Source organism: Ornithodoros turicata, chromosome 4 (genome assembly GCF_037126465.1).
Source record: "Ornithodoros turicata isolate Travis chromosome 4, ASM3712646v1, whole genome shotgun sequence".
Taxonomy (NCBI): Eukaryota; Metazoa; Arthropoda; class Arachnida; order Ixodida; family Argasidae; genus Ornithodoros; species Ornithodoros turicata.
The window spans coordinates 21,309,340-21,333,148 of record NC_088204.1 but is presented as its reverse complement, the minus strand read 5'-3'; the positions used below and the strand labels follow the sequence as shown (position 1 = coordinate 21,333,148).

Below are 23,809 nucleotides of genomic sequence, written 5' to 3'. Positions count from 1 at the left end.
TATACTTCTTAGTATAGCAAGAAAGAAACAAAATAACATCCCAGCCAAGTGTGCACGTTGTATCAACAAACGCGACAATTGATTGCAGTGTATTCTCTACGCGAAATCGTAAGTGAAAGTGACCCAAGCTTTCCAAGTAAAAACACTTAATAAGTGGTTAGGTACTTATTTTAGTATTTATTTTGAGTCCGAGGACTTCAAGACCGGCCATATATCGCAACCGGGGATTTCGCAACAATTCCACGTGTACCAAAAGTGGATGTTTCTCAGGGGACATTTTTTCCAGGGGACATTTCCTCCGGGAACATTTTTTCCGGTTCCCGCAGTAATTTACCCAGACATCCCTAAACCACCCTACCGTTGAACTGTTACAACGCAAAGCTCTGTAAAATGACCCCCTCCCCACTTTTTCTTCTTTTTTTTTTTTATTGTGCACCAGAATTGAACAAGAAGAACTTTGGACGTACCCCGAGGTACTCTGACAAAGTTGCAAAAAAGAGGAACGCGTTCCTCAAGACGTACGTTGCTCGAAGCTAACAGTATAACTCAGCTACAGTAACGAGTCACCCCAACACTATATACTATTGCACCTTTATATATGTGGAGCTTAGTCTGGAACATGCATGCCGTTTGTGTCGCGCCCCTGTTCCTTTCAAGGCCACCTAAACTGTAAACGCTTGCGTCTAGAGCTTGCGCTTACGTACTTTTCACTATTGCACAGAGACGATCGTCGTTGCTCGACAAATGGAACATGCCACAAGTCGAGCTACTGAATGTATAACGAAGTTGCTAACAAAGTTACCAGTTGTGAAAATGAACTTCCCAGTTGTATCACACGGAGCGTGTTCGCGCGCGGGATTCATTACGCACGAACGGCGCAGTTCATTATTTGTGAGCTTTTTACACTTTGCACCGCAATGTACGTTTTCCCTCTCCTTCTCGAGAAGCGCACCAATGCGGAGAGGCCTCCGATTGGTCTCCTCAAACGATTTCCCGCGATGATCGGACGAAATCGATAGATGAGACCGACGACAGCCCAACGGCTGATGCAAACGGGCGCGAATACATCCGATATCGTTTTACCGCGTCAATGATGGTGGGAAAAGCCGAGATACGGCGCCAACCTTCGTCTGTCGGGAGCAATAGATGTAAGTAGAGACGATATCGAAGCGTAGGGTTTCTCAACTGGAGCAGTTCTTCACACGCATCGTGGCAGACAACACCGAGCGAATAATGGTCCAACTAACGTTTGTGGGTGAGTTCTTTTTGTCTCGGTACTGGTTCGGAGCAAACCTTAGATATAATATAATAAGATAAAATTAGGAAATTCGGGGGCAAAATCTAGATGGATAAAGACAAAAGGATAAAGATGAGCTCCCAACATGGTGCGTCATCTACAAAGTTTGCACTAAAAAAAAAAAGAAAAAAAAAGTAAGCTGTATGTCTGAACGGGATGCATCATTGAACGCTAAGAAATAACTCCAAGAGCCATAGTCGCTTATCTAGTCGTTGTGTCTCTTTTATTGTTCCTAAACCTGCCCTTGTGTTTGAGTTCGAGTTTGATTATAGCTTTTGTTATGTTGTGTTTTGTATTATGTTGCCTTTCGTCGTCAAGCGTACGAATGGGGCGTCGCTGATATAAACCATCGGAAAGTAAAACGTTGAAAAATATATCTCTTAACAAATCCAACTTCCAAAATGAACATTTAAAAATACATCTTGTAAAATATCAACCTCGTCAAAATAAACTCTGAAAAGTAAACTTCGCAAAATCAAGGCAAATCTCGTGGTGGGTGTGGTTCTGGGTGGGTTTAAGAGGTCCGGGTATCATTTCTACTCTAAAGGAGACCAGTAAAAAGGAGACGGATTCGAAGCGTCAGCTATAATTTGAATCCGCGTGTCCATGCATCCACCACTTCCACTTGCATTGACTACGTAAGCAGCATAATACATTGAGTTTGGGGAGAAAACAAGAGAACGAACAAACAAACGCACAACACTGATCCATTTATACCATGAGGCCTTCCAGCGGGAGGAGAATTGTTCTATTAGCTCAATTCAAGAATGCTGTGTGCGTTATTCTCTTGTATTCATGTACGCGTTGTCGTCTGCACTTTCAAACTGGATATTTCGATTTCCTCAACTAATGATTGCAAGAAACATAAGCAACTAACGACTGGATTTCGTTGAACAGAACACCGTGTTGCCCATAAACTATAACGTACGGCAGAGTTCCCCGCTACGCATAACTTATTTATTCAGTGTGTATTTTAAGGGGGTGTCCCTCGAAATAAAGCGATCGAAAACCCTGTTGCAAAATAAACTACTGTAAATAAATGTTAATCTGCTTTTCAAATGCACAGACGAGCGTGAGAAAGTGCCAACAGCGAACTTAGACTAACCTGGACATGCAAATGCAAACACCGAACTCGGACTAACCTAATAATCAACTATACCAAACGTGCTGTTCCGGCGTGTCCGCCCTGCGAAGCCTAACGGCCGCTAAAACGTTCGTTGGCCCTTTCGTTCGCTAAAACGACTTGAACAGGCATCAAAAACCCGGGAATTTGAGTCGTTAAATAGTGATGTCGTGTTTTTAAACACGCCATGTCGAAAACGATCGAAGCAATCCAGCATTCTCCTTGATTTTCCTTGTGTAAACGTGCGAAACTCGAGCACTTCGACCCAAGACAAAACAAAAGCACGGCGCCAATCCGCCACGTGAGTCAGACGAGGCCAGAGGCCCCCAACCCCTGATAGATGTTTATGTAAGCCAATACCATGTACATCCTCGAAAGAGGAGAAGCAGTCGGACAATAAAGATGCTCGCGACCAGACGTGCGGTTTCGATCTAGACAATCGTGAGTGAAATTGTCTACACTTGTTTCGAGAACTAGAATTTCTAGATTTTAAGCATGATTTTTTTTTTAAATTGAAGCGTTTATTTCGGCGTACTACCCCGACTTATTCCGACCTCCATGGAGGTAGGACGTGAAATTCCACCGTCGCTGAGACAGTGATCCTCCATGTGATATAGTACTGAGTTGCACTCTGTTCTGTTGTTTTTCATGAGCATTGTCAAGGTTCTCCGGTACAGATTTGTTAAAAGAGAAAGTTTTTTTTTGAACACATTTTTACCGACCTTATTCGGATACTGTCAGCTTTTCTTACCAGCGATGTTTTATTACGGCTCGGGAGAGAGCGAAGAGAGGAACAGTTCCATTTACGGCGTTTCGTCTACCGGATCCAAAGTCCCACGCTGCGCGCCGGCAAACCGAACATTGTCGTGTCATGTCTCAACCGTCTCAAGTTCTCAACCAACCGACGTTCCAAGCAAAAAAGAGATGCATTGGGACACAACAACCCCCTTTTCCTCCAACATAATTTCCCCCTTTCTTGCTACATAATTTCCCCCATGGGACCACGCGCACGTTTGAATCATCCCCACATGGGACGTCGTCTCTCGAGCTCTCCCATGCCACCCAAGAGATCAGCGATGCCGACAGCAACCTGACGACACTTAAAAGAAGAAGAAGAAAAAAAAAAAAAAAAGTCAAGGACATGGAAGGTGCCATAGCTCGTACGGTGTGACGGACACATTTACCTGTAATCTTCGTAGGCCGTCTCCTTGAATTTTCGTTTACGAACGTTGAAGAGAACGGGCAAAGCGATTCCAGATGGTCCTTTCCCCTTTTCTTTTCGGTACGACAAAAGTCCCCACGTCTCGTCGGTCGGCACGTCTTTGATTTACCCCCCCCCCCCCCCCCTGGTTTTTCGGTTTCGACTTTTTCAGGTTAAATCCGCTTCCTCCCGATTATTCCCTCCCGAATCAGTTTGCGACCAATTCGGGTAAAATCCGAACTCTTCCCGAATTCCAACCCTGTATCATATTGAACAAGAGAGAAACTGATGTTCTGAGGCTGGAACAACATAGAAGGGACAGATACAACATCTTTCATCGCTGTATCATGTGTCACGTCCACATTTCAGTGCCAAATACACTATGGGAAACACATTTGATGTCACAACGTATCGTGCTTATATGGGTGAATCCGCCTAAAGCAGACCTTTCGGGAAGCAAGAAAATAGGGGGGGGGGGGATTTCCCACTTGTCCCTTCGGAGGCGAAAAGTATAAGACGCTGACCCCATTTCACGCAATCTGGACCTGACAAAATAACTTTCGGATAACACTATCTTGGTGGTGGTCAGCCCAGAAGTAAGATGGCACTAGGAGAGAGATAGAGAGAGAGAGAGAGAGAGAGAGAGAAAAAAAAGAAACTAAGCATGGTGTTATAAACAATCTGACGCCATTTGGTGATGGCCCTAACCAAGCTCCGTGATATTTATTATTACGGTCGATGCATGAAATGCACGAATGACTCCGGTCAGTGCCGGTGAGAAGAGAGACTAACATTTCATCTCGTAGGTCCAGATAGCATACAATGACAAATCATGAAAATGTCACCCTCTCCTGTTCAACCGCACAGCATAGCACCGCAGACATTCTGCCACCTTGTGCAGCCCCGTAGAATTTGATGTATAATCTGTGGAGACAATAACAGAAAATGCAACACATGATTGTTTAACTACTTGGCATAGTCGAAATCGAAACCGAAAATTAAATAGCGATGTCGACTGCTCAAGCGAGTGCAGCGCCACTCCTGGAGTTGAAAAATCCGAAAAACGCGAAGAAGTTCTAATGTTTTAGCAATTTCACACGTATTTATAAATTTTATGGGATTTATCACAACCTACAACACCCTTTTTATGTCTGTTTTACATCCAAGCTGATTAAATTCACTTTGAGTACTTTGCTCAATTCCAAGTTAAGGTGGCGCTTGGTTTGCTTGGAACACTTCTGTTTGGTCCGCCGCGTTCGGTAAGCTGGTAACAGTTTCTGGTTGTCAATTGTTTCTGTTTGTCGCTGTCGACCTGGTAAGCATCAAATTGAGCTTCTCGAATCTTTTGAATTTCACACTGCCTCATGAAAGCATTGTCGCGGGCATGATACATAGCTAGTATACGACATCAACGTGAGTCCGCGCTGAGCTATGCCTTTCGGTGCCCCCGCCTGCTTTCGGTTTGCCTGCTGACATTTATCTGGGCCTCGAACGGGATATAACGCAGTTGTCGCGTAAGCACGCTTGTTTCGTGAATACTCTTAGGGTTCAGATGTTGAGTTGGCGGCGCTGTTCTTGTAGGCCTAGCATACAAATAATGCAGTCGGTGCAACACGTGGTTGTCGAAATCGCGAATGCCCTATGCGGACGCGTTCTGAAATTTGACTTTATACGCGTTCTAGACGCATAATATAATGTAGCACTTCCCTGTTTCTTGCATAGGACGAGTGACGCATGTTTGTAAAGTTACTTCTGCTACTGTCGCATTCTGCATTAAATTCCTTGTTCGACGCCTGTTTTCGTTGCGCTGGTGCATTGCCACCTGTCAAGCCCAAAGTGGGTGTCTTATTCTTTTTTCCGTTTGCGAACGTGCGCGTCCTTGCGTGTTGAATTTGAGTGCTTCCCGTGGGTTATATCTCTCGTGACGTCAAAGTTTCGTTTTGCAGAAACACGACCTGTGGGAATGGCTGACATGTCCGCAGCGTTTTCTGCAACTGGCTTCAGGTGTGTGAAATGAACACGTGTTGCAGTGTAATGATGAACAATGTTTAAAGCAAAGCGCATCGTGTCCATGTCTCGGAGAACAGACAGGCAAACCAATGTTAAGACATGAAAATTTGTATTAGCACATTCCAGCGATTCCCAGTTAGCAACGCGCTAGGGGTTGCTAACCGGGAATCGGTGGTATGTTTCGCGCCATGCGGGATTCTTCGGTGTGAAATACATCGTACCATGGCAGTTCGCTGGCCCTTTTTAAGCTCTTGTTCCCGAACCCTTAAGCAGTGGCCGATCAAGGGGCGTATCGTGCGTTTCCTTATTGCATTCTTACATGCCAGTATTGTGCGGTTTCATTTCTGTGCAGTTGTGTTCTGCTCCTACCACGAATTAACTGTCTGGCAGGTACTGGATGCTGGTCATGTTGCATCTAGTGATGTCACGAACCTGGCATAGTTCGAGTTCGCAAAAGTTCGAAACTTTCGAACTTTAATCAGAAAAATTCACGAAAGTTCGACTTCACTGCGCATGCGCTGGCGTGACCTGCCCGGAAACGTAAACAGTCCAACGTACGCCACTCAAGGCTTAATCACACTGGTCAATATGTCCTCCTGTATGGTATGTAGGATAAATCAGTTAGCTTTCCTTCGAGTTGTACTTTGCTAGCAACAGAAACTTATACCTGCGCCTACCACGGTACCACCTAGCATTTCTACATACACCTTCGCAGAGTAAACAGACGGTTGGTAACAAAAAGAAAGCATGCATGGACAACGGCGCAAAACTGTTACCAGTTAAATCATAAATGTACAAACTCTGTTTACCACGAAACCAGAACACTAGTGGGCTCTAGTCTGGGGCGGACTTTCGTCGCTTACCTGTCATCCAAGGCACCACGATGTTTTATAGCCAGCTGTCAATTACACCACCCTCTTGTGAGTCTCCTTGAATGACAGCAATATGAGAAATATCTATTTTATTGGCAAAGGAAACCGTTTTCTGCTTTCTGTGTTGTAGCTCACAGCATAAATAAATGTATCTATGCCATCTGTCGATCGCAGCCTTGCTCATGTGTGCAGAAATATGGACCTTGCACAGGAGGGCGCACGTGACCGTTCGTTATTGCTTGATTTTTTACTTTTCGTCCGTTTCGCTCAAAGTTAAAAATCAGCTAAATTCAGCTGCGAACCTTTGCGAAACTGACAAGAAATTCGAAGGTTCGTCGAACCTTGCGAACCACCGGGTTCGCCTGTCGAACTGCGGGTTCGGAAAAAGTTCGTGACATCACTAGTTACACCAATTGGGCAACCTCAACGTGTCATTGTAGCGCATTGCCCATACAGCAGCATAATGTCAGGAATGATATTGCTACCTTTAAATTCAATTTTTTAAAGGAACACATGTGACAGGAAAAGTCAGTTGTGGAGCAGGTCTTCCCATTTGACGTGCGCCATAAGCAAAATAAATAAATAAAATAAAATAAAATAAATAAGCCACATTACATGTGGCTTATTTCTGGCTGCATTCACGGCTTGACTACCACGCTGGTTATAAAAGTGTGCATCATTGCAGTGTGTGTGTGTGGAACAAATGCCATTTACTGTGTATTTACGTCATGTCATTCATGTAAATACTATTTACATGAATGACATGACGTCCCAAAAATATTGTAGTGGAAATAAACTTCTGCCGCGTGTCATGTTGAGCCAATGCACTACGCTGGAATGGGGACTGGCGTTCTGCCAACATGGCCGGGACACCATCTTTTCCTGTCGTATCTCACAGAATATTTTGTGGTTGTGCTGCAGGATGTCTGTCAGTTAGCTGTGCACGAAAAGACAGCATTGAGTGCTGCACTCCCATGGCAGCGGAAAGCTGCGGTGCTTTTTTACATGTTCCTCCACCGCAGTATTCTGGGGAATGTCTCGTGTGAACATGCGGATAGTTGCACAAATTCCCAACCTCATCCTTGCATGTGCGTGGCTCCTTGCAGTAATGCTGATATGAAAGGGGTTGTATCGCTTCAATCTTGGTGATAGTTACGTCATGCACGCATATTTCTGTATGGGAATGTCTCGAGGAAAATGGGATACCATCTTTGCGTATGTCGTAGCCTGTGAGATGTGATCCCCTGAACACACATTGTCAAGCTCCCTAAGTGTGTATGTCTGTCTGTCTGTATTTTTAAGCTGTGCTGCACATGCTGTGTCTACTACAAACACGATTATGTAGCCATTATAAATTCTCGCATTTATTCGTAATACACGTACATGTGGCTCGCATATGTTTATGTATGATACACCCTTCACCTTCGTTGTTAATACTAAGATAGGCCCACATGCCATGTTTTGCGCACGTATAACATCACTAAAAGCTGGGAAAAAAATTACGGCATGTTAGTTTCAAGGGTATGGCATCGGAATTGCCATATTTGCTGGCTGATGGTTACAAGGTGGTGGTGAGGGTGCAAGAATACGCTAGGGTGCTATAGTGGTAATAAATATGAACTTGGAGGCACCATATTACCTGGCGAGTGACTGTCCTTATAGCAACCCGATTCCACTTTGTCTGGCGGCCGTATTCGATATATGGGTGTGTGCAGATAAAAAGTAGCAAGTAACATATTCTCTGCTTACCGTACGAACTTCCAGTGACGCACGCCAATAAATTCGTAGGATGAAAACCGGCAAAGAAATTACGGTATCCAAGCTCTACGAAACAAAAAAGTTAACCACGCAAAACTTTGCTCTCTCTCTGCATCGTGAACGGCATATAGTGAGGTCAACGTGGTGAGTGCCACAGATGCAGAACCGTTGCTAAATCTCCTGTGGACACTTTTGCACTTATCGGAGGTCGCAAACACGGGTGTCTTTGGGATACACGCCTAACGAAGCGTAATTCTGTTTATTTGGAAGATTTTTCCATCTCTCTGAGGATAATCATGGAATGTTTCTGCACCATTGGCAGCCTGCAACATTGCCGAGACAGCCATGTCCCGTTGGAAATAGAGAGAGAGCAAAGTTTGCCTGGCTAACTTTTTTGTTATGTCGAGTTCGGTTATCAAAATTTTTGTCGGTTTTCATCGCGTGAACTCCTCGTCACGTGCCACCATCTTTAGTCGCAGATTTGTGATTGTGCAGTCCCCATGTATTCTGGCATGTAGTGCCCGTGGCTTAAATATTTTTGAAATATTGAAGCCCTGGTCACCTGGTATTAACTGCCAGGTATTGTTTTATGTTGTGTTATATTTTCATGGTCCGTTTAAGAAATATTTTCACTGTCATATAATGTAAACGAGCCTTCTAACATTTATAGCTTGGGAAGGGGTCGTGGCTTGAAGACAGTGTCAAGCAGTCTACCATCTGTTGGTAAGCGAGACCTTTATGCTCTTCCCACTGTGTTGCAACCGGAACAGTTCGAAACTTTCGTCAATTCCGCAGGTGCCGTAACAAATGCCACCAGTAATGGTTGGGCCCCTACCAGTAGAACTGGTGGCGACTCTGGGTAGGTTGACTAAATCTTCCTTTCTGTCCTTGTCCGTCTTTTTGTATTTACGTAAATATTTTAACGTGTTCCTTCAGTTGGGACAATGGCGCTGCTGCTTCAAAGCCTGCAGACTCTGGGTGGAATTCGCAGCCCGCCGACTCTTGGAATTCCACGAGTAACGGGGGTGAAAGTTCTGGCTGGGACCCACCAAGCACCAACGGTGTCGGTTGTGCAGTGAACGTGTCTGACGACCCATGGCAAGAGACTCCTTCGAACGACGTGCCGTCGTACGGTGGTGGTGGTGGTGGCGGAGGCCGTGGTGATCGCGGTGGAAACAGAAGTAAGTCTTAAGATAGCTTACTAAAAGACTTAGGTCAGTTTACGATAGGTTCATTGTGAAGCACAATAATAAGGCAGTAGCTGGACTGTTGAGTGCACGAACAAATTTAATGCGCTTCCGCGTTAAAAGAGGACGTCTATATTCATTCCCACTTGATCATCTTGTCTTTTTAGTCACCTGTTAGATGCCATGTAGGGATTAGTTCAAGTGGAACTGTTTGAGACAGATGAAAATTGTCTGGAGATTCTCTCAGGAGGTAACCAGACAGTAATACATACTGCATTCTTGTATAGTGCAATCCCGGAGGAGACCGAAGGTCTTTTTTTAGTGTGTGTTTGAATAAAGCAGAGTTGAAATTTATGGGAGTCTCTCAGAATGAGAATGTGATACGCTGGCAATGCGTACTAGCTACATCGGAGACTCGTTACGACTCGCTAGGTCGTGCCGGCAATGACCTGCCACAGTGCAGTCTGGCACGAGATCATATGATTCGAATAAATAGTGGTGTACGTCGATGAGTTTTAATTACCGGGCATTTTCGCATATTCAAATACGAGACTTTTGTGGCCCTGTTTGTCAGTTTGAATTCCAGGTATGTGAGATTTCACTGTACAATACCTTTCGCGCCTAGAAACGTCCAGCGATACCAATAATTGATTTGGGTTTTATGCGACCTTGATGAGAAGGTTAACACGGATCAGTGCTTCCTGTAATGGAGTGCAGCGCAAAGTAACCCGTTATTTGTTGTTAGTCTTTTTACGTGAACACAAAGAGGTGTTGCAGTTGTCTGTAAAACATTGGATTTTGTATGCCAACAGGGCGCTTTGGCGACAGTGACAGGGGCTTCCGTGGTTCAGGCCAGAGGCCAAGCAGAGGTGAAAACCAAAGCCAGTATGCCACATTGTTGCTGTAGTCTTCCCCTGTCCCTGCTGAACCCATTGCTTTCCGCACTCTGCGTGCTTGCGGTATCAACATTTTGTAGTGGTCACTTGGCTTTGGTTCTGCTTGCATCCTGCATGCCCTACTGTGTTCCTTGGCATTTCTGGAACCTTGGAAGAGGGAGCTCAGTTTCCTGGTTCCTAAGAGGTATTCTTTGCCTGGCATACATGCTGCAAAGTAACTGGGTTTTTGAGGACCCTGGGAAATTGCGGGGGAATGCAGTTTCCGTTGCACTGTAGGGTTCTGTTGCCTCTTTGGTTGCTTTTGTGCTTTGGTTGATTGTGGTGGTGGCTATGTTCAGTAGGTTGCTTTAGGTGTATATCCGCCGTAGCATGAATGTAGGGGTGAAGGTGGACTCACTTTTGTGTGGCATAACGAAAGATAACATGGTGTGTGGCCTCCAGGCCTGCATCTCTGTGCTGACTAACACGAGCACTAGTGGAGTGACCAGGCATGTTGAATTTGTTTGTGAGAGCTCAGTCATGTTTTGTAAAGTGAGGAAATGTTACCCTGCTTTTAGTATAATCCATCTTTATTCTAAACTGCTCGTTCATAAAATTCCATGATTTTTTTCTTATATCTATCTCCCATTCTAATGGACCATTAGATCAGCCAATAAAGCATTAACTATAGTTGCAAACGAAAAGTAAAGTGAATGTGTCGCGTGTGTCCTAACACATTTGCTTCAGCACTTTGGACTTATGAATCACATTGTAATTGAATTATGAACTTTTGTAAGTGTGTGCTTTGGTGGCCTTAGGCTATTGTCTGAGCTATTTTTTTCCACTGCCTCGTAGTGGTGCTTTATGGCTTGAGTAGCATTTGTTTGTGCCCTTCACCCACTTCTACTAGAAGAGCACTTCTTACAACAGCATTCGAACATTCAACAGGTTGTTTCAAGTGTGGCCAGGAGGGCCACATGAGCCGGGACTGTCCTAATGCGGACTCCGGTGGGGGTGGCGGAAGATCTGGCAACAGAGGTAAGGAATTGGATTAGGTTAACTTGCCAGTTGGCGGCGACAATGTTCGCTTGTACCAGAGCCGTGTATTAAAAGGGAGTCTGGCGATTAATTGGTCATGCCCGTACCTGAAGCTCCACCCACATTTTCAGCTTTGACCAATGGAGCCTTGAAATATGGGGCGCTATCTACCAACCTATCCTCACTATTTGTCCCCGTATCGAACACGGGCAGTGCCATTTTGGGAGACAAGTGGATTGGATGGGATAGAAACGGATACCTCTCGCAATCTGCAAAACTAGTGGATTTTTTGTGCAAGTCTGGTGAACGCCACCTAGGGTGTGTAAGGCATGTCTGGAATTGTCGTCTGCTTCTGTCGTTACTGTCTGCCGGCAGAACCACCTGCTGGGACACATTCTGTCTGTACGATTTTTAAACAAAGCTACATGAATACTAGTTGGAATATAAGCGACAAGAATATTTATATCCATGAAATCCAGCAATTAAATAAGATACAGCACATTATATAGCACAGTGCCATTTTTGTTTTTATTTCGTTGTGATCACTGCGATTGCAGTAAGCCCTGCCGGACTGCCCTGCATCACTAGGCCTAACATTGACGACCAAATGTATTTTCGGTTAGATATCGATGGATGAACATCAGTTGAAACTGATTTCCGAGAAACGTGCGAGTATGTACATTTGCAGTATAAAATCGGAGTAGTCTGTTTAAGCCCCGCTTCACTGTGTTTGTTTTTGTCGCCATTTCGGGTGACAGTAAGGTGTCATGGCAACCCCCTCGGTGAAAAGCAAACCCATCAGAGGAGCGAAACTTATTGACAGGTCGAGCATCTTTTTGTGACTCCTTCCAGTGGCGAGACTCTGTTTTAATATAAGACTCTGGATATCTTTGAGCCAGAAAATTGCAAATCAAACTCAAATATACGACTCTGCTTGTACATAGTTGAGTTTGGTGCATTCTCCTAAAGGTTGCTTCAAATGTGGCCAAGAAGGCCACATGAGCCGAGAGTGTCCTAATGCAGACTCTGGAGGAGGCAGGTCTGACAACAGAGGTGAATATTCAGCTTGGTCATCTTTCGCACGAGTGGTTGCTCGTGTCCATGGAGTTTTGTAAAAGATATGTACATGCTCCTGCAGCTTGTTTCAAGTGTGGCCAGGAAGGCCACATGAGCCGGGATTGCCCTAATGCTGACTCTGGGGGAGGCAGGTCTGACAACAGAGGTGAGTGAACGTTATCTCCTTTGGCACGCGTGGATTTTGTGCCTGATTGGTGCTCTGTTCCGCAGCTTGTTTCAAGTGTGGCCAGGAAGGCCACATGAGCAGGGATTGTCCAAATTCTGGTGGGGATAGCGAGCGACCCAAGAGAGGTATGGATGGGATGAGCCCCAGACAGTGGTTCTGAACCTTAATTAATGTGCTCTCAACAATTGGAGATGGCATTCCTATGAAGCTCTGCGGGACCAACTTAGAGTCTTAATGTTGCGATGCCAGGCTTCTGAATTTCCAGATGCAAATGGCGTGGTATTTCACACTACCAATCGGCAGGGACCCTTGGTGTCTGTTTGTTCCGGTTACTAGTTGGGTCCGTTTACTTGTACAGTTGCACAGGTTGTGTGTTGGGTCACACAAAAACAACTTCGTATTTCTAAATGGCAACTCCCAAGCTGGCATTTTTTGGTTCCGAAAGATGTGAACTTCATTTCTTCTTGCGGGCGAAAGTATGCCACATACTTAGTCATGAATCTTAGACCATTCCCTCACTACAGTTTGACAGGTCATAACAGCCAATCGTAAACTCATATATAAGCAGCATATTCCCCGCAGATGCACATAAGTGACACAACTTGATATTTTTGGGAGGTCCTAATACAAGCCTGCATGGTCTCTCAAATCATGACCTTTATTTCCAGTCCTTGTTGTGGACAAGAGAGAACCTGATGTTCTGAGGCTGGAACGAACATAGAAGGGACAGATACAAACATGGCCTCAAATTGCCTAAGAAATTCCTTGTTGTGGAGTCTGCTGACGTGGAGAGGAGATTCGACAAATTGGGAATTTTGTTCTGCTGCCAGCACAAATTCCTCGAAGAAAATGTAGCTGAGTTATGGCTCTACTTTAACAATATTTGCCTCGCTGATAGGTTGTTTCAATTCAAATTATGCAAACGCGATAGCGTAACATTTTTCTGCTTCATGGGGGTGAGAGAAACGCTATATTATGCATGAAAATAAAATCGGACTGGATTACAGCCAGATTATATGGCAGAAAGCATCTACATAACATTTCATAAGTACCATTGCATGGAGAGCTGTGGAAGGGCAAAATGAGCTGGTATGGGACTAGCATTGTGTAAATTTTAGTATGGGTAACACTTGGATTTCCCAATAGTTTTGCACGCAGCTAGGGTATTGTTTCAGTAGGGAGCTAGGATCCTTGCTAGTCAGATCTTCCCTCAGCTTCGTAAAAAATTGATTTGGAACCACTCGTCTAGTGCATTATCTGAGGATTGAGTTGATCATAACAATCAGTGGAATTGTAGGTTGCTTCAACTGTGGTGAGGATGGCCACATGAGTCGTGACTGCCCCAACCCACAGCAGGAGAGGAAGAAGGGCTGCTTCAAGTGTGGTCAAGAGGGCCACATGAGCAGAGACTGTCCCAACGCCGATTCTGGAGGAGACAGCAGGGGTGACTCTGACAGGCCCAAGGGCTGCTTCAAGTGCCAGCAAGAAGGACACATGGCAAAGGACTGCACCAATGAACCCGTCCCACGAATGGGACCCGACGGTAGGTTGAGTGCTGTCTGGCTGCGTGCCGCAGGGACATTGCTGTTGTGGGTGAACGACAGACAATTCTGTTCACAAATAGAACGGCGTTAGCAGACTTCTGGTCTGTGGTGAATAGATGAGAATTAGTGCCAGGTTGTGTCATCGACATTCCCCCCCTCCCCCTCCCCCCGGAATATTCTAGTGCGAGAAAAGGTGGCAAATTTGCTCATGAAGCAAACTGGGAATTGTCATGGAATTTTGATGCGGCTGGAGAAGTTGGGGGGGGGGGGGGGGTCATTGTGAGGGAATTTTTCAAAAAACAGCCGAAGTCAGGGAAAACCACAGTCGAGTGCTGTGGCTATGCGCAGTGAATCGCGAGTGCTGATCAGTGGTTGAGTGGCCACGCCGCAGCAACGTTACTGCGATTATAGTATTTGTTGCTGTGTACTCGCCAATACAACAAGCCCAGAGTCAGAAAAGTAGGGCACCGTCATTATATTCCTCAATAAATTGTGTTTCATGAGGGATCGTTATCAAAACGCAGCAGCAGGCACAAAGTTCCCTGTTTTGGACATGGAATTTGCATGAAGTGGTCAGGGAAAACCTGTAAAAGTCGGGGAATCTGAAGGCTACAATGGGGTAGAAACTCTGAAAGTTCCGCCACGTGTTACGGTGAGCACTGCCGGAATATTGGGAGTGGCATACTGCACACATCACAGGCGACGGCATTGTCTGCTATGGAATTCCAGATTCCAATGAACTACAGGTAGCGCCCCAAGCTTTCAAGGTGGCGGATGAAAGGTCTCCCGAGTGAATCGAGAGTAGTGAATGCGGTGTTTAGACATGACACAATAGACATGTTTCATGAAAAATGATTTTTGTCTGCTGGTCATCTCGTACTGTGCAGTTCAATTCGGAGAAGTGGGCAAAAACGTTTCAGTCGGAGTTTTATGTGCGTCAGGAGCCAAGTGAACAAAGGAGGCATTTTAGAATCTAGGCAAAGCAGGGATTACTTGCTGGAAGCGTGACATAGATGTGTTTCGGAATGTGGATTAGTAGTCCTCAATGCAATACCATGTTTGAGTTTCTCCTCAGTTTCTTCTCCTTGCTTTTCGAAAATGCTGCCAGGTGGCCACGGCTTCGCTAGAATGGCGAATACCTTGTTGAGCTGCACGATGTTCTCATGTTTGGAAGAGCACAAAAGGACATATTGAATGCTCACTCTCGTGAGATTGGAGAAGGCTATGGTGTTTTGTGCATCCTCGTCTCAAGTGTTTTGGGGAATGTCATTTGTAAGGCTTTGGGTTTTCCACGAAAATTCATGGAATCCAGAATTCATTGCGGAATTCTTCGTTTGGCACTGAACTTCGCGGAATCCCTTATTTTGCTCTAAATTTCACGGCGTTTGGCATGTAATTTCGTAGACGTCAGATTGGGGCGAAGGACACGATTGGCGCAGTGTGGACGGTTACTACGATGTGCAGTGTCTCGGGAGAAGTATTGCATGCTTACACAAAAGAGCGTCACCTGCTCTAAGGTACCGTAATTGCGTTTTGGAAGGGAATGAGGGTTCTTGCTCAGAATTTAGCGTCTATTGCGATCAGGTGTTTTGTCAATTCCTATAAACTCTATAGATGCTGGAAGATCTTTCAGCCCGTATAAAATGATTGTAGGCGACATTCTGCATTCGCTGTCATGGGAGAACAGAAGATACCATGTAATGCTGAGCCACAGCATTGCTTTGAATCTGTTTATGAAATAATTTTTGTCACGGATTTTTGTCATGTCCTTGCCACAGAAAATCAGTCTGTGCTGCGGAATTTTGAATGTGCCGCAGCAGAAAACCAGGGGCCTTAGTCATTCGTGTGGGCAGTTTATGCCTGTTCCCTCGCTTGCGCGTTCACATACTTCCGCCGGAGTACTGGGAGGTTCTTCTGTGTACCAGATTTCGGTAGCCTTAATTGTCCCACCCGACCCTGCAGCTGGGCATTCCTTGTTTCCTTCCAATTTCTGGACTTCTTTTCCACCATTCGCTAATGGTGTGTAACCAGCTCGTGTGGCGTAGTGACTAGGATGGTCGCTTTCCACGCAGAGACTGGGAGGTGATGTGGGTTCGAATCCCGAGGTTTTTACCTGGGTTTTCCAGCAGACCTTCCAGGGGAATGTCGGCACAGTTCTCCCTGAAGTCTGTTCAGGACGCATCCCCTCCTTTTTTTACCGCACTCCTTCCTGCTGTCAGTCTGTCTACGTCTGTACACCGCTTGTCGAGACAGTTGCCTCGCTGTACTAATACGGAATTTAAAACAAAATAGTGGTGGGTGCCACTTAGTTGCACAGGGAAAGGTGTAGGTATCACTCCTTAGTGCTGGGGGTTGCTCGTTACTGTAAGCTACTTTTTTCGTGGCTTTTTAAGCTCCAGTAACTTCTTGAAGAGCCTGTAAGTTTGTTAGTAACTTAATTACATTATTTGCACAGTACCGTAACTTTACGCATATAAGCCGCAGTACCCGTTTTTAGGAACGTTTTGAAAATTTTTGGGCAGATAAGCAGCGGGCGTGACAGATTTTTTCCACAAAGGAGACCATAGAAAGGCTATAAACCCTGTGGTCCATTCTTGGGGTTTATGCATGGTATACAACAAAGGGGGTCAGTTCTAGTGTTCTACCAAGATCGGATTGTGCCCTTGGATGTTTTTCATGGATTGAAGGGTCACTTGCCTTCCGGAAGACATGAATCACGGTCACCACTTTCGTTAAAGCTGCTTGGGGAAGGCATCAGGAAGGTGTCTACTCGAATGTGGATGTGCCCGTTACGCATTGTTAAAGGAACAGTCTAGAGGCACACACCTTTTTTTCAGTGTCCTTTCAGCGTTTATTTTTTTCTTTTCGTAGTTCGAGTGACATTATCTTCCATTGCGTCAGCGGACCATCACTAGAAAGTGCGCGCAAATCAAACAAAATCACCGCAATATAACTTCGGTAGCACTGACGTCGTTGCGAGAAAAGAACCTCTCGTAAGCCGTGACTAATATGCATGAAACTACGGTAACTTATACCTGGTAACGACTGGCTTCATCTCTGGTAATAACGCAGTGTTGAGTGACATGCTGCATTATGATGGGATACAATGTTCATATTGAATGACTGGTTGATTTTCATGTTGAATGATGCGCTTTGGTGTTTGTGGTGGGCTGTGGATAAGGCTCACGATAATGTGATTGAGTTGATTTCTAAAAAACTGCTGGCCTATGGGTTGGGGCACTTTGTGACTCGCGAGGGCATGTTTCAGTTTTTGCAGCTATAGTGCGATGGGTACTTTTGCAGGCAAGCCCATGGAAGCTCCGTATATTCCTCCCGCCCTACCAACGGATGAGGACTCTTTGTTCTCAACGATATCTACTGGAATCAACTTTGACAAATACGACGCCATCCCCGTCGAAGTAAGCGACGCAAAATTGCGTGTCCCATTCACATCTTTTGAGGAAATGGGGCTGTGCGACCTCCTCAAGAGCAACCTTCGTCGAGCAAAGTACACCAAGCCAACACCAGTTCAGAAATATGCCATCAAGATCGTGCTCGCTGGCAGAGACCTCATGGCATGTGCCCAAACGGGGTCTGGAAAAACGGTGGGTAAATTTGTGTACCCTTTGCTATCCTTTTTGTGTGGCGTCCGTGTGATGCTGAACATTTGTTGCTGCACAGTGCTCACTTGAAGGAGAAATTGCCCATGTAAAAGCTCTACTTGTATCTGATTGTGCATGCCCGTTGCGAGAGGTACATTTTTTGTGCTGTTCACCCTTAAGGAGACTTGCTGCCTACGACAGGGGTTCTCAAACTCTGTTCCGCAGTGGGCACGGTAACCGTATGGCGTGTCCTCCCACGTACGTTGCTGCATGCACGGCTACGAGGAGGGAGATGGGCAACGGGACAGTTTGGGATTGGTTAGGAAGAATTGGGATAAACTTTTCTTTTGCATGTTGTACGAGGTGTACGGGTTCTGCCTTTGATACTGTGGAGGGTACATTGAGTACGGATTCGTGCCTTGTGGAAAGAACACAGTGTGTTGGTTCTAGTGAAGGTTTATTGAATAGTGCAGAACTGCCCCTTTAATTGTCCAGTAAAATAGTTTTTACAATGTTGACCTCAGTGAGCATGTTGCAGGTTTGCGTAGTATGTGAGTGTAAGGATTCCTTGCTGTGCCAAAATGTTCATCTTGGTTCCTCGACCTTGCGAAGTTTGAGAACCCCCCTTGCCATGTCTGCGGCAGCTCTTATCATCCGTGGCCCGTTCAGAAGTAGTGTTTTCTGCACGTTTTCTTCCGTTTTGTTGCACGCTTATTGTGACATTACTGCTCCTGCAGGCTGCCTTCATGCTGCCAATCCTACACAGCTTGCTGAAGGACCCCAACCTTGAGAACCCATCAAACCGTGAAGTTCAAACACCCTTGGCTGTTGTTTTGTCCCCGACACGTGAGCTGGCTATTCAGATTGCCAACGATGCCAACAAGTATGGCTACGACTCTATTCTCAAGACAGTGCTTCTTTACGGAGGCACGTCTGTGAATTACCAGTTGTCTCAGCTCTCCCGGGGATGCCATATCCTAGTGGCAACTACCGGTCGCCTCAAGGACTTTGTCGAGAGGGGAAAGGTAAGCCAAAAACTGTATACAGTGGAATCACATTCAAAATCTCTAAAATCCAGAAACAAGTTCACTTCAAATTACGTTACACTCTATGTTAATTTCATACTTATCATAATTCAAAACTGATTCCTTTACGGAGCCACAATCTAAATTGTACCGGACTCTTTCTTGCTTCGGCACTAAACAGTGAACGTCGTTACAGCTAGTGCATCGGTGTGTTTGGTACATGCTGCGTGTGCCACACCAAGGAACCAATCCCAGTGGGGGAAAAAAATAGTGCGCTTTGCGTAGTGGACTAGCGTCTCTATCCGAAGGACGTGAAGATGGAGTGTTGTCGATGGAACGAGTGAGAACTGTTGTGAACTAAGATTCAGTGAATCTGTGTTGAAAAATGCAGCAGTGCGCATCATGTCGCGGGTATACGGAACTACGATCGGACTTGTTCCAAATCCACGTGCCCACCATAGGTATGCGCGCGCTTCTCCTGCTGTCTGATTGGATGCCGCCATTCGTTGCCGCCAAAGGCTGCTCTGTTCTCATTGCATTGTTCTTCTAAACGGTAGCGCTGTTCAAACTAAGTTTGCTTGCATTATACTAAATGAACCAGATTTTCATTTGAGAGCAAGTTGTTTTTGCAATTTAGTGCCCCTTGAATTGGAACTTGCGGATGCTTTGAACTGGTGTCCTAGTCCCATCAAAGTTGTGTATTTCAAAGGCGGGAAACGTCCGGTGATTTCCCCATGGCAGGGACTCCCATTCTAAAATTTGAGGGTTGAACTCTAGAGGTGCACGAGTCGACTCCCAGTGACTTACCTCGATGCGGGTCGGTGGAGTAGATGGCGCACGATTGCTCTCATACGCTACGAGTCTGACTTGCGTGACTTGAATACACAAACGCAACCATTGTCATAGTGTGTGTAGAGCAGCAAAGTGGATCCCAGAAATATTGATGTCGGGCACATTCAGTCAAACAAAATTTCTGGGACAGTTCTGTGGATGCCAATGCTTACGGACACTTCTGTGATTAATTGAGCCTTTTGCATCCCAGGTGTCATTTGAAAAGCTGCGCTACCTTGTGCTAGACGAGGCTGACCGCATGCTGGATATGGGCTTTGAAGCTGACATTCGGGCCATTTGTGGCAACCCGTCTATTCCTGCCAAGGGCCAGCGACAGACACTCATGTTTTCAGCCACATTCCCAGAGAGCATCCAGATGCTTGCTCGAGAGTTTCTACATGACAGTGTTCTGCTGAGTGTGGGGATCCTTGGATCGGCCAACTCTGACGTTCAGCAGAGGGTCTTCAAAGTAACTCAGTTTGAGAAGAGGCAGAAGTTGTTGGAGATTCTCAATGAGGAAGGTATGCACCTTGGCTGGCCCTTTCTGACCTGTTGGTGTTTGTCTAAATTATTGCTGGGTTTCTTTTAGGAAGTGACAGGGTTATGGTTTTTGTGGAGAAAAAGAAGACTGCAGATTTTTTGGCAGCTTTTATTTCACAGAAAGCTATCAAGACCACAAGCATACATGGGTAAGTGGCTTTGTGGATGATTGACTATGTATGACCGCCCCCCAAGAAAAAAAAAATCTAGCTTGGCAAAGTGTCAGCACATTCAGAATGGCTGTTCCACTTCTTGTGTTAATTTAAAATGTGAGAAGCACTTTTTATTTTCCTCCAGACATTGGCTGATTCTGCCATTTTTATGCTGCTTAAGTAAAACCTAATTTTCAATGTGCATCATACCAGAAAACACAAGGCCATATGTAAGAAGAGGGCCTTGTGTCCCCCTCCAGATTTGCATTGTCACTTCATGTCAAATCTTAAAGTTAACTTCGCAGAGTGCCAATTCAGTCACCAATACAGGCACTGCAGAATGCTAAACACTATGTACTCAGCATTGCAGTTTCTTGTCTTGTGTTCATGTAAAATGCATGAAGCACTCAGTTAATTTTTGGCTCTGAAAATCTACTTTGCCACCAGATATACAGTGAAACCTTCCTATGTTGGACACCCGCGGTGCAGCCGAAGCGTGTCCTGCTTATAGAGGTGTCAGAGTTACAGAACATGAGGGAAACAAAAAATTGAAATGATCACAGCTGTGTTGCCAGAAATGTCCCCCTTCAATTTATGGTCCTTAGTGGTACCTGGTGGTAGTGGTACCTCTACCCACTCTTCACTGATAATTATTACTGATTTTGGTAGATTCAATTCCATTCAGATTCCACTCAATGGCATTACCTCTGGAGCTTTTCGAGCAGCGAGGACTTTTCTCTGAAGCACAGCCCGCTTTTCATTGCTTTGGTGCAGTGCGCGTTCAAAGGCTCTAGACAAACCGAAGACAAGTGCTCACACAAAGAATTACAATGTAGAGTGACAGCACTTGTTTTTGGACTCTAAAAACTAAAACAACAAAATGCTGAGACCAGTATAGGGGGGAAAAAAGGGGCAAAAGTCAAGGCCACTGGCTCATTTTGGGTCTTTTTGGTGCAAAGATGGGCGGAGATTGAGGCAATTTGGCTAGGGTTTTTTCCGACTTGGCAGGGAAAAACCTGTCCTACTTCCAGGATAGGGAGGTGTTCGACATAGAGAATTTCGTCCCCATGTAGTTTCAATGGGAGCCTGCCTGTGCAATGAAATCTTGTCCGACATGGGGAGTTGTCCGAGGTAGGGAGGTGTCCGACTTTGGAGGTTTTACTGTAGTTTGGTTTTACTGTTCGGTGGCTGGTGAAGCAAAAAAAAAAAAAACAGAAGTATGAAGTGTGTACTGTGAATGTGTGTACTTAAAAATGAGAAATTTTCAGCTCCTAAATTTTACAAACTTGTGAGAGCTGCTGAGTGCTTACTGTGGATTTTTTTTTCCAGTGACCGGTTTCAGAGGCAGCGTGAAGAGGCCCTCACAGACTTCCGCCGCGGAGTGTGCCCAGTGATTGTGGCAACTGCAGTGGCAGCCCGTGGACTCGATATCAAGGATGTACGTCACGTTGTCAACTACGACTTGCCTCAGAGCATTGACGAGTACGTCCACCGTGTGGGGCGTACGGGACGTGTGGGCAATTTGGGCAGAGCAACGTCTTTCTATGACTCGGATGCTAATGGATCCATTGCAAGGGCACTCGTCAAGACACTGTCGGAAGTATGTTCCTCATGTCTTTCCTGCCGCTGTGCGGAGTGTCTTAACCTTGACTCTCTCTCTCGCAGTCCCAGCAAGAGGTTCCAGACTGGTTGGAGCATGAAGCGAAGTACGGTGGAAGCGGTGGCGATTTTGGAGGCGGAGCTAACTGTGGTGGTGATGCGCCTCAGGTAAATGGACTACCGCCACTTTCTGATGATTACGAGCCCTTTCTGTGCCTCTCATTGATTGCCCTTGATGTTGCACGTAGCAGCATTTTATTTTTTACGTTAGGCCCCCAGTTCACCGCTGTTTCCCCCATCAATGAATTTTTACTTTGATACTGCTGTTTTAATGGAGCTTAGTTGCAGCTGGTCCCCAAAATGTTGCACAGTTCAATACACCGTGCATAAAATCGTGTCCACTTTTGTTCAACAATCATGCACGTCAAACTGCGGATGTGTTGTGGTCCCCAAACATCTTCAGCTTCTTCCTCGCAGAGACTGTTTGCCCACCTCCCCACCCACCCACCCATGATTTACTCCTGGACAGCATGTGCGCTGGGCCTCCGGAAATTTTGGCAGTGTTGGCCAAAAGAAGCAAGGCCAGTGTTTGGCCAAAAAGCTAAAAACAAAAGTGCTACGACCATTTCTCTAATGGAAAATGAGCAGTCACTTATATTTGGTTCCATTCTTTTCGTAGGAATTTCGGATGATACAATATTTTCCGTTGTTAACCAGAGAGTCGTACGATAGAAATCCTACTGACGACGACGTTATGACAGTTCCTGCATATCAGATGAAGTAAATGGACCACAAGAGTCTCCAGTAGGAAGCGAAATGTGGGGCACGGTCTCTCTCGGGTCAGCGGTTCCCTATTTCCTGGTGTGGAAGTGGGGACGTGGTTCCTTTTTGACCTGTTTAGCTTATTCCAGATCCAGTTAACGTGGGTCACAAAGAGGAAATGACTAATACGCAGTTACGTGACGTTCGCATTGGATCATGCGCACGTGGTGAGCTGGCGACCGTTTGGGACATTCGTCGACTGTAACAGTCCAAAATATGGAGCGGCTGTACGGTGTCCGAAATTTTTGACATTGTTACACATTAACTCTATGGGGCACGAAGCCAGTCCGGATAATGGAGCATGTAGGAAAAATCGTTCAGTGACTGTATTTGCACAGAATACAATGAGACGTGAATTGCAATGACATAGATAGGGTAGGATTCTGAAATCTTTCATCGACTGGATTGAGTCTTTGTATTGAGCTTTAGCCTTTTACTGTGTGAAAAAAAAGTCAAACGCTGTCTTTGTCCAGTGACTAGAAGTCATGGTTAAATAATGTAACACATGAACGTTCAGCTGTTGTCGTTTAGTTTGCATCATATACTGCATGCACAGGGGGAGTAAGAAAAACTGGCTCATCAATAAAATGGTTGAGATCTCTGCTTAGTGTCTATTTCTCTGTATCACGGTCCCATATGACCCACCAATGTTTGACATTTCAGAGCTACAGATCGGAATCGTGGGGATCAACAAGCGGCGGTGCTGGTTATTCTGCTCAGCCATGTGTCGAAGAGGAGTCCTGGGGCTAAAGCAAGGGACAGCTGTGTTTGTGACTGTTCTCCCATTATCTGCTTGCCTGCCCCCGCTTAGGAAACAACTACAAATCCAGGGCACAATACAAGCAGTGTTGTGCACGTCTCTATGTGGTGCAGTAGGGTGGCCTGTGCCCTTAGGACGGTTTTTCAAGTTTTAAACATTTTCCTCACTTTGTGCTTTATTTCTGTTCCTCCATGAAGACGAGAGTTTGTACATAAACTGACGGGTGGAAGTTGTGCTTTCATTTGGTTGGTACATATTTTACTGTTTGCTGAAAATGTTTGCAGAAATAAAGTATTTTTCGACGCACTCTTGTGGGACTTTGTGACGGCA

The 23,809-nt window shown here is 45.5% G+C and overlaps 1 protein-coding gene across 4 annotated transcripts; it reads left to right on the top strand.

The window, feature by feature from the left end:
- The first annotated feature begins 1,182 nt into the window (after positions 1-1,182).
- Positions 1,183-23,785, top strand: LOC135391309 (probable ATP-dependent RNA helicase vasa-like). Of its 4 annotated transcripts, none has more exons than XM_064621537.1 (18): positions 1,183-1,255; positions 5,568-5,625; positions 8,932-8,984; positions 9,057-9,120; positions 9,198-9,442; positions 10,261-10,317; positions 11,272-11,361; positions 12,331-12,414; positions 12,500-12,583; positions 12,649-12,729; positions 13,902-14,147; positions 17,452-17,753; positions 18,488-18,775; positions 19,818-20,127; positions 20,196-20,295; positions 21,628-21,898; positions 21,964-22,065; positions 23,383-23,785. In XM_064621537.1, the coding sequence occupies exons 1-18, from the start codon at positions 1,234-1,236 to the stop codon at positions 23,467-23,469; spliced, it is 2,544 nt and encodes an 847-aa protein (XP_064477607.1). In that variant the 5' UTR covers positions 1,183-1,233; the 3' UTR covers positions 23,470-23,785. The 4 variants fall into 4 exon arrangements, with proteins under 4 accessions (XP_064477607.1, XP_064477610.1, XP_064477609.1 ...); XM_064621539.1 differs by lacking the exon at positions 1,183-1,255 and adding an exon at positions 4,812-4,880; XM_064621538.1 differs by lacking the exon at positions 1,183-1,255 and adding an exon at positions 4,851-4,936.
- The last annotated feature ends 24 nt before the right edge of the window (positions 23,786-23,809 follow it).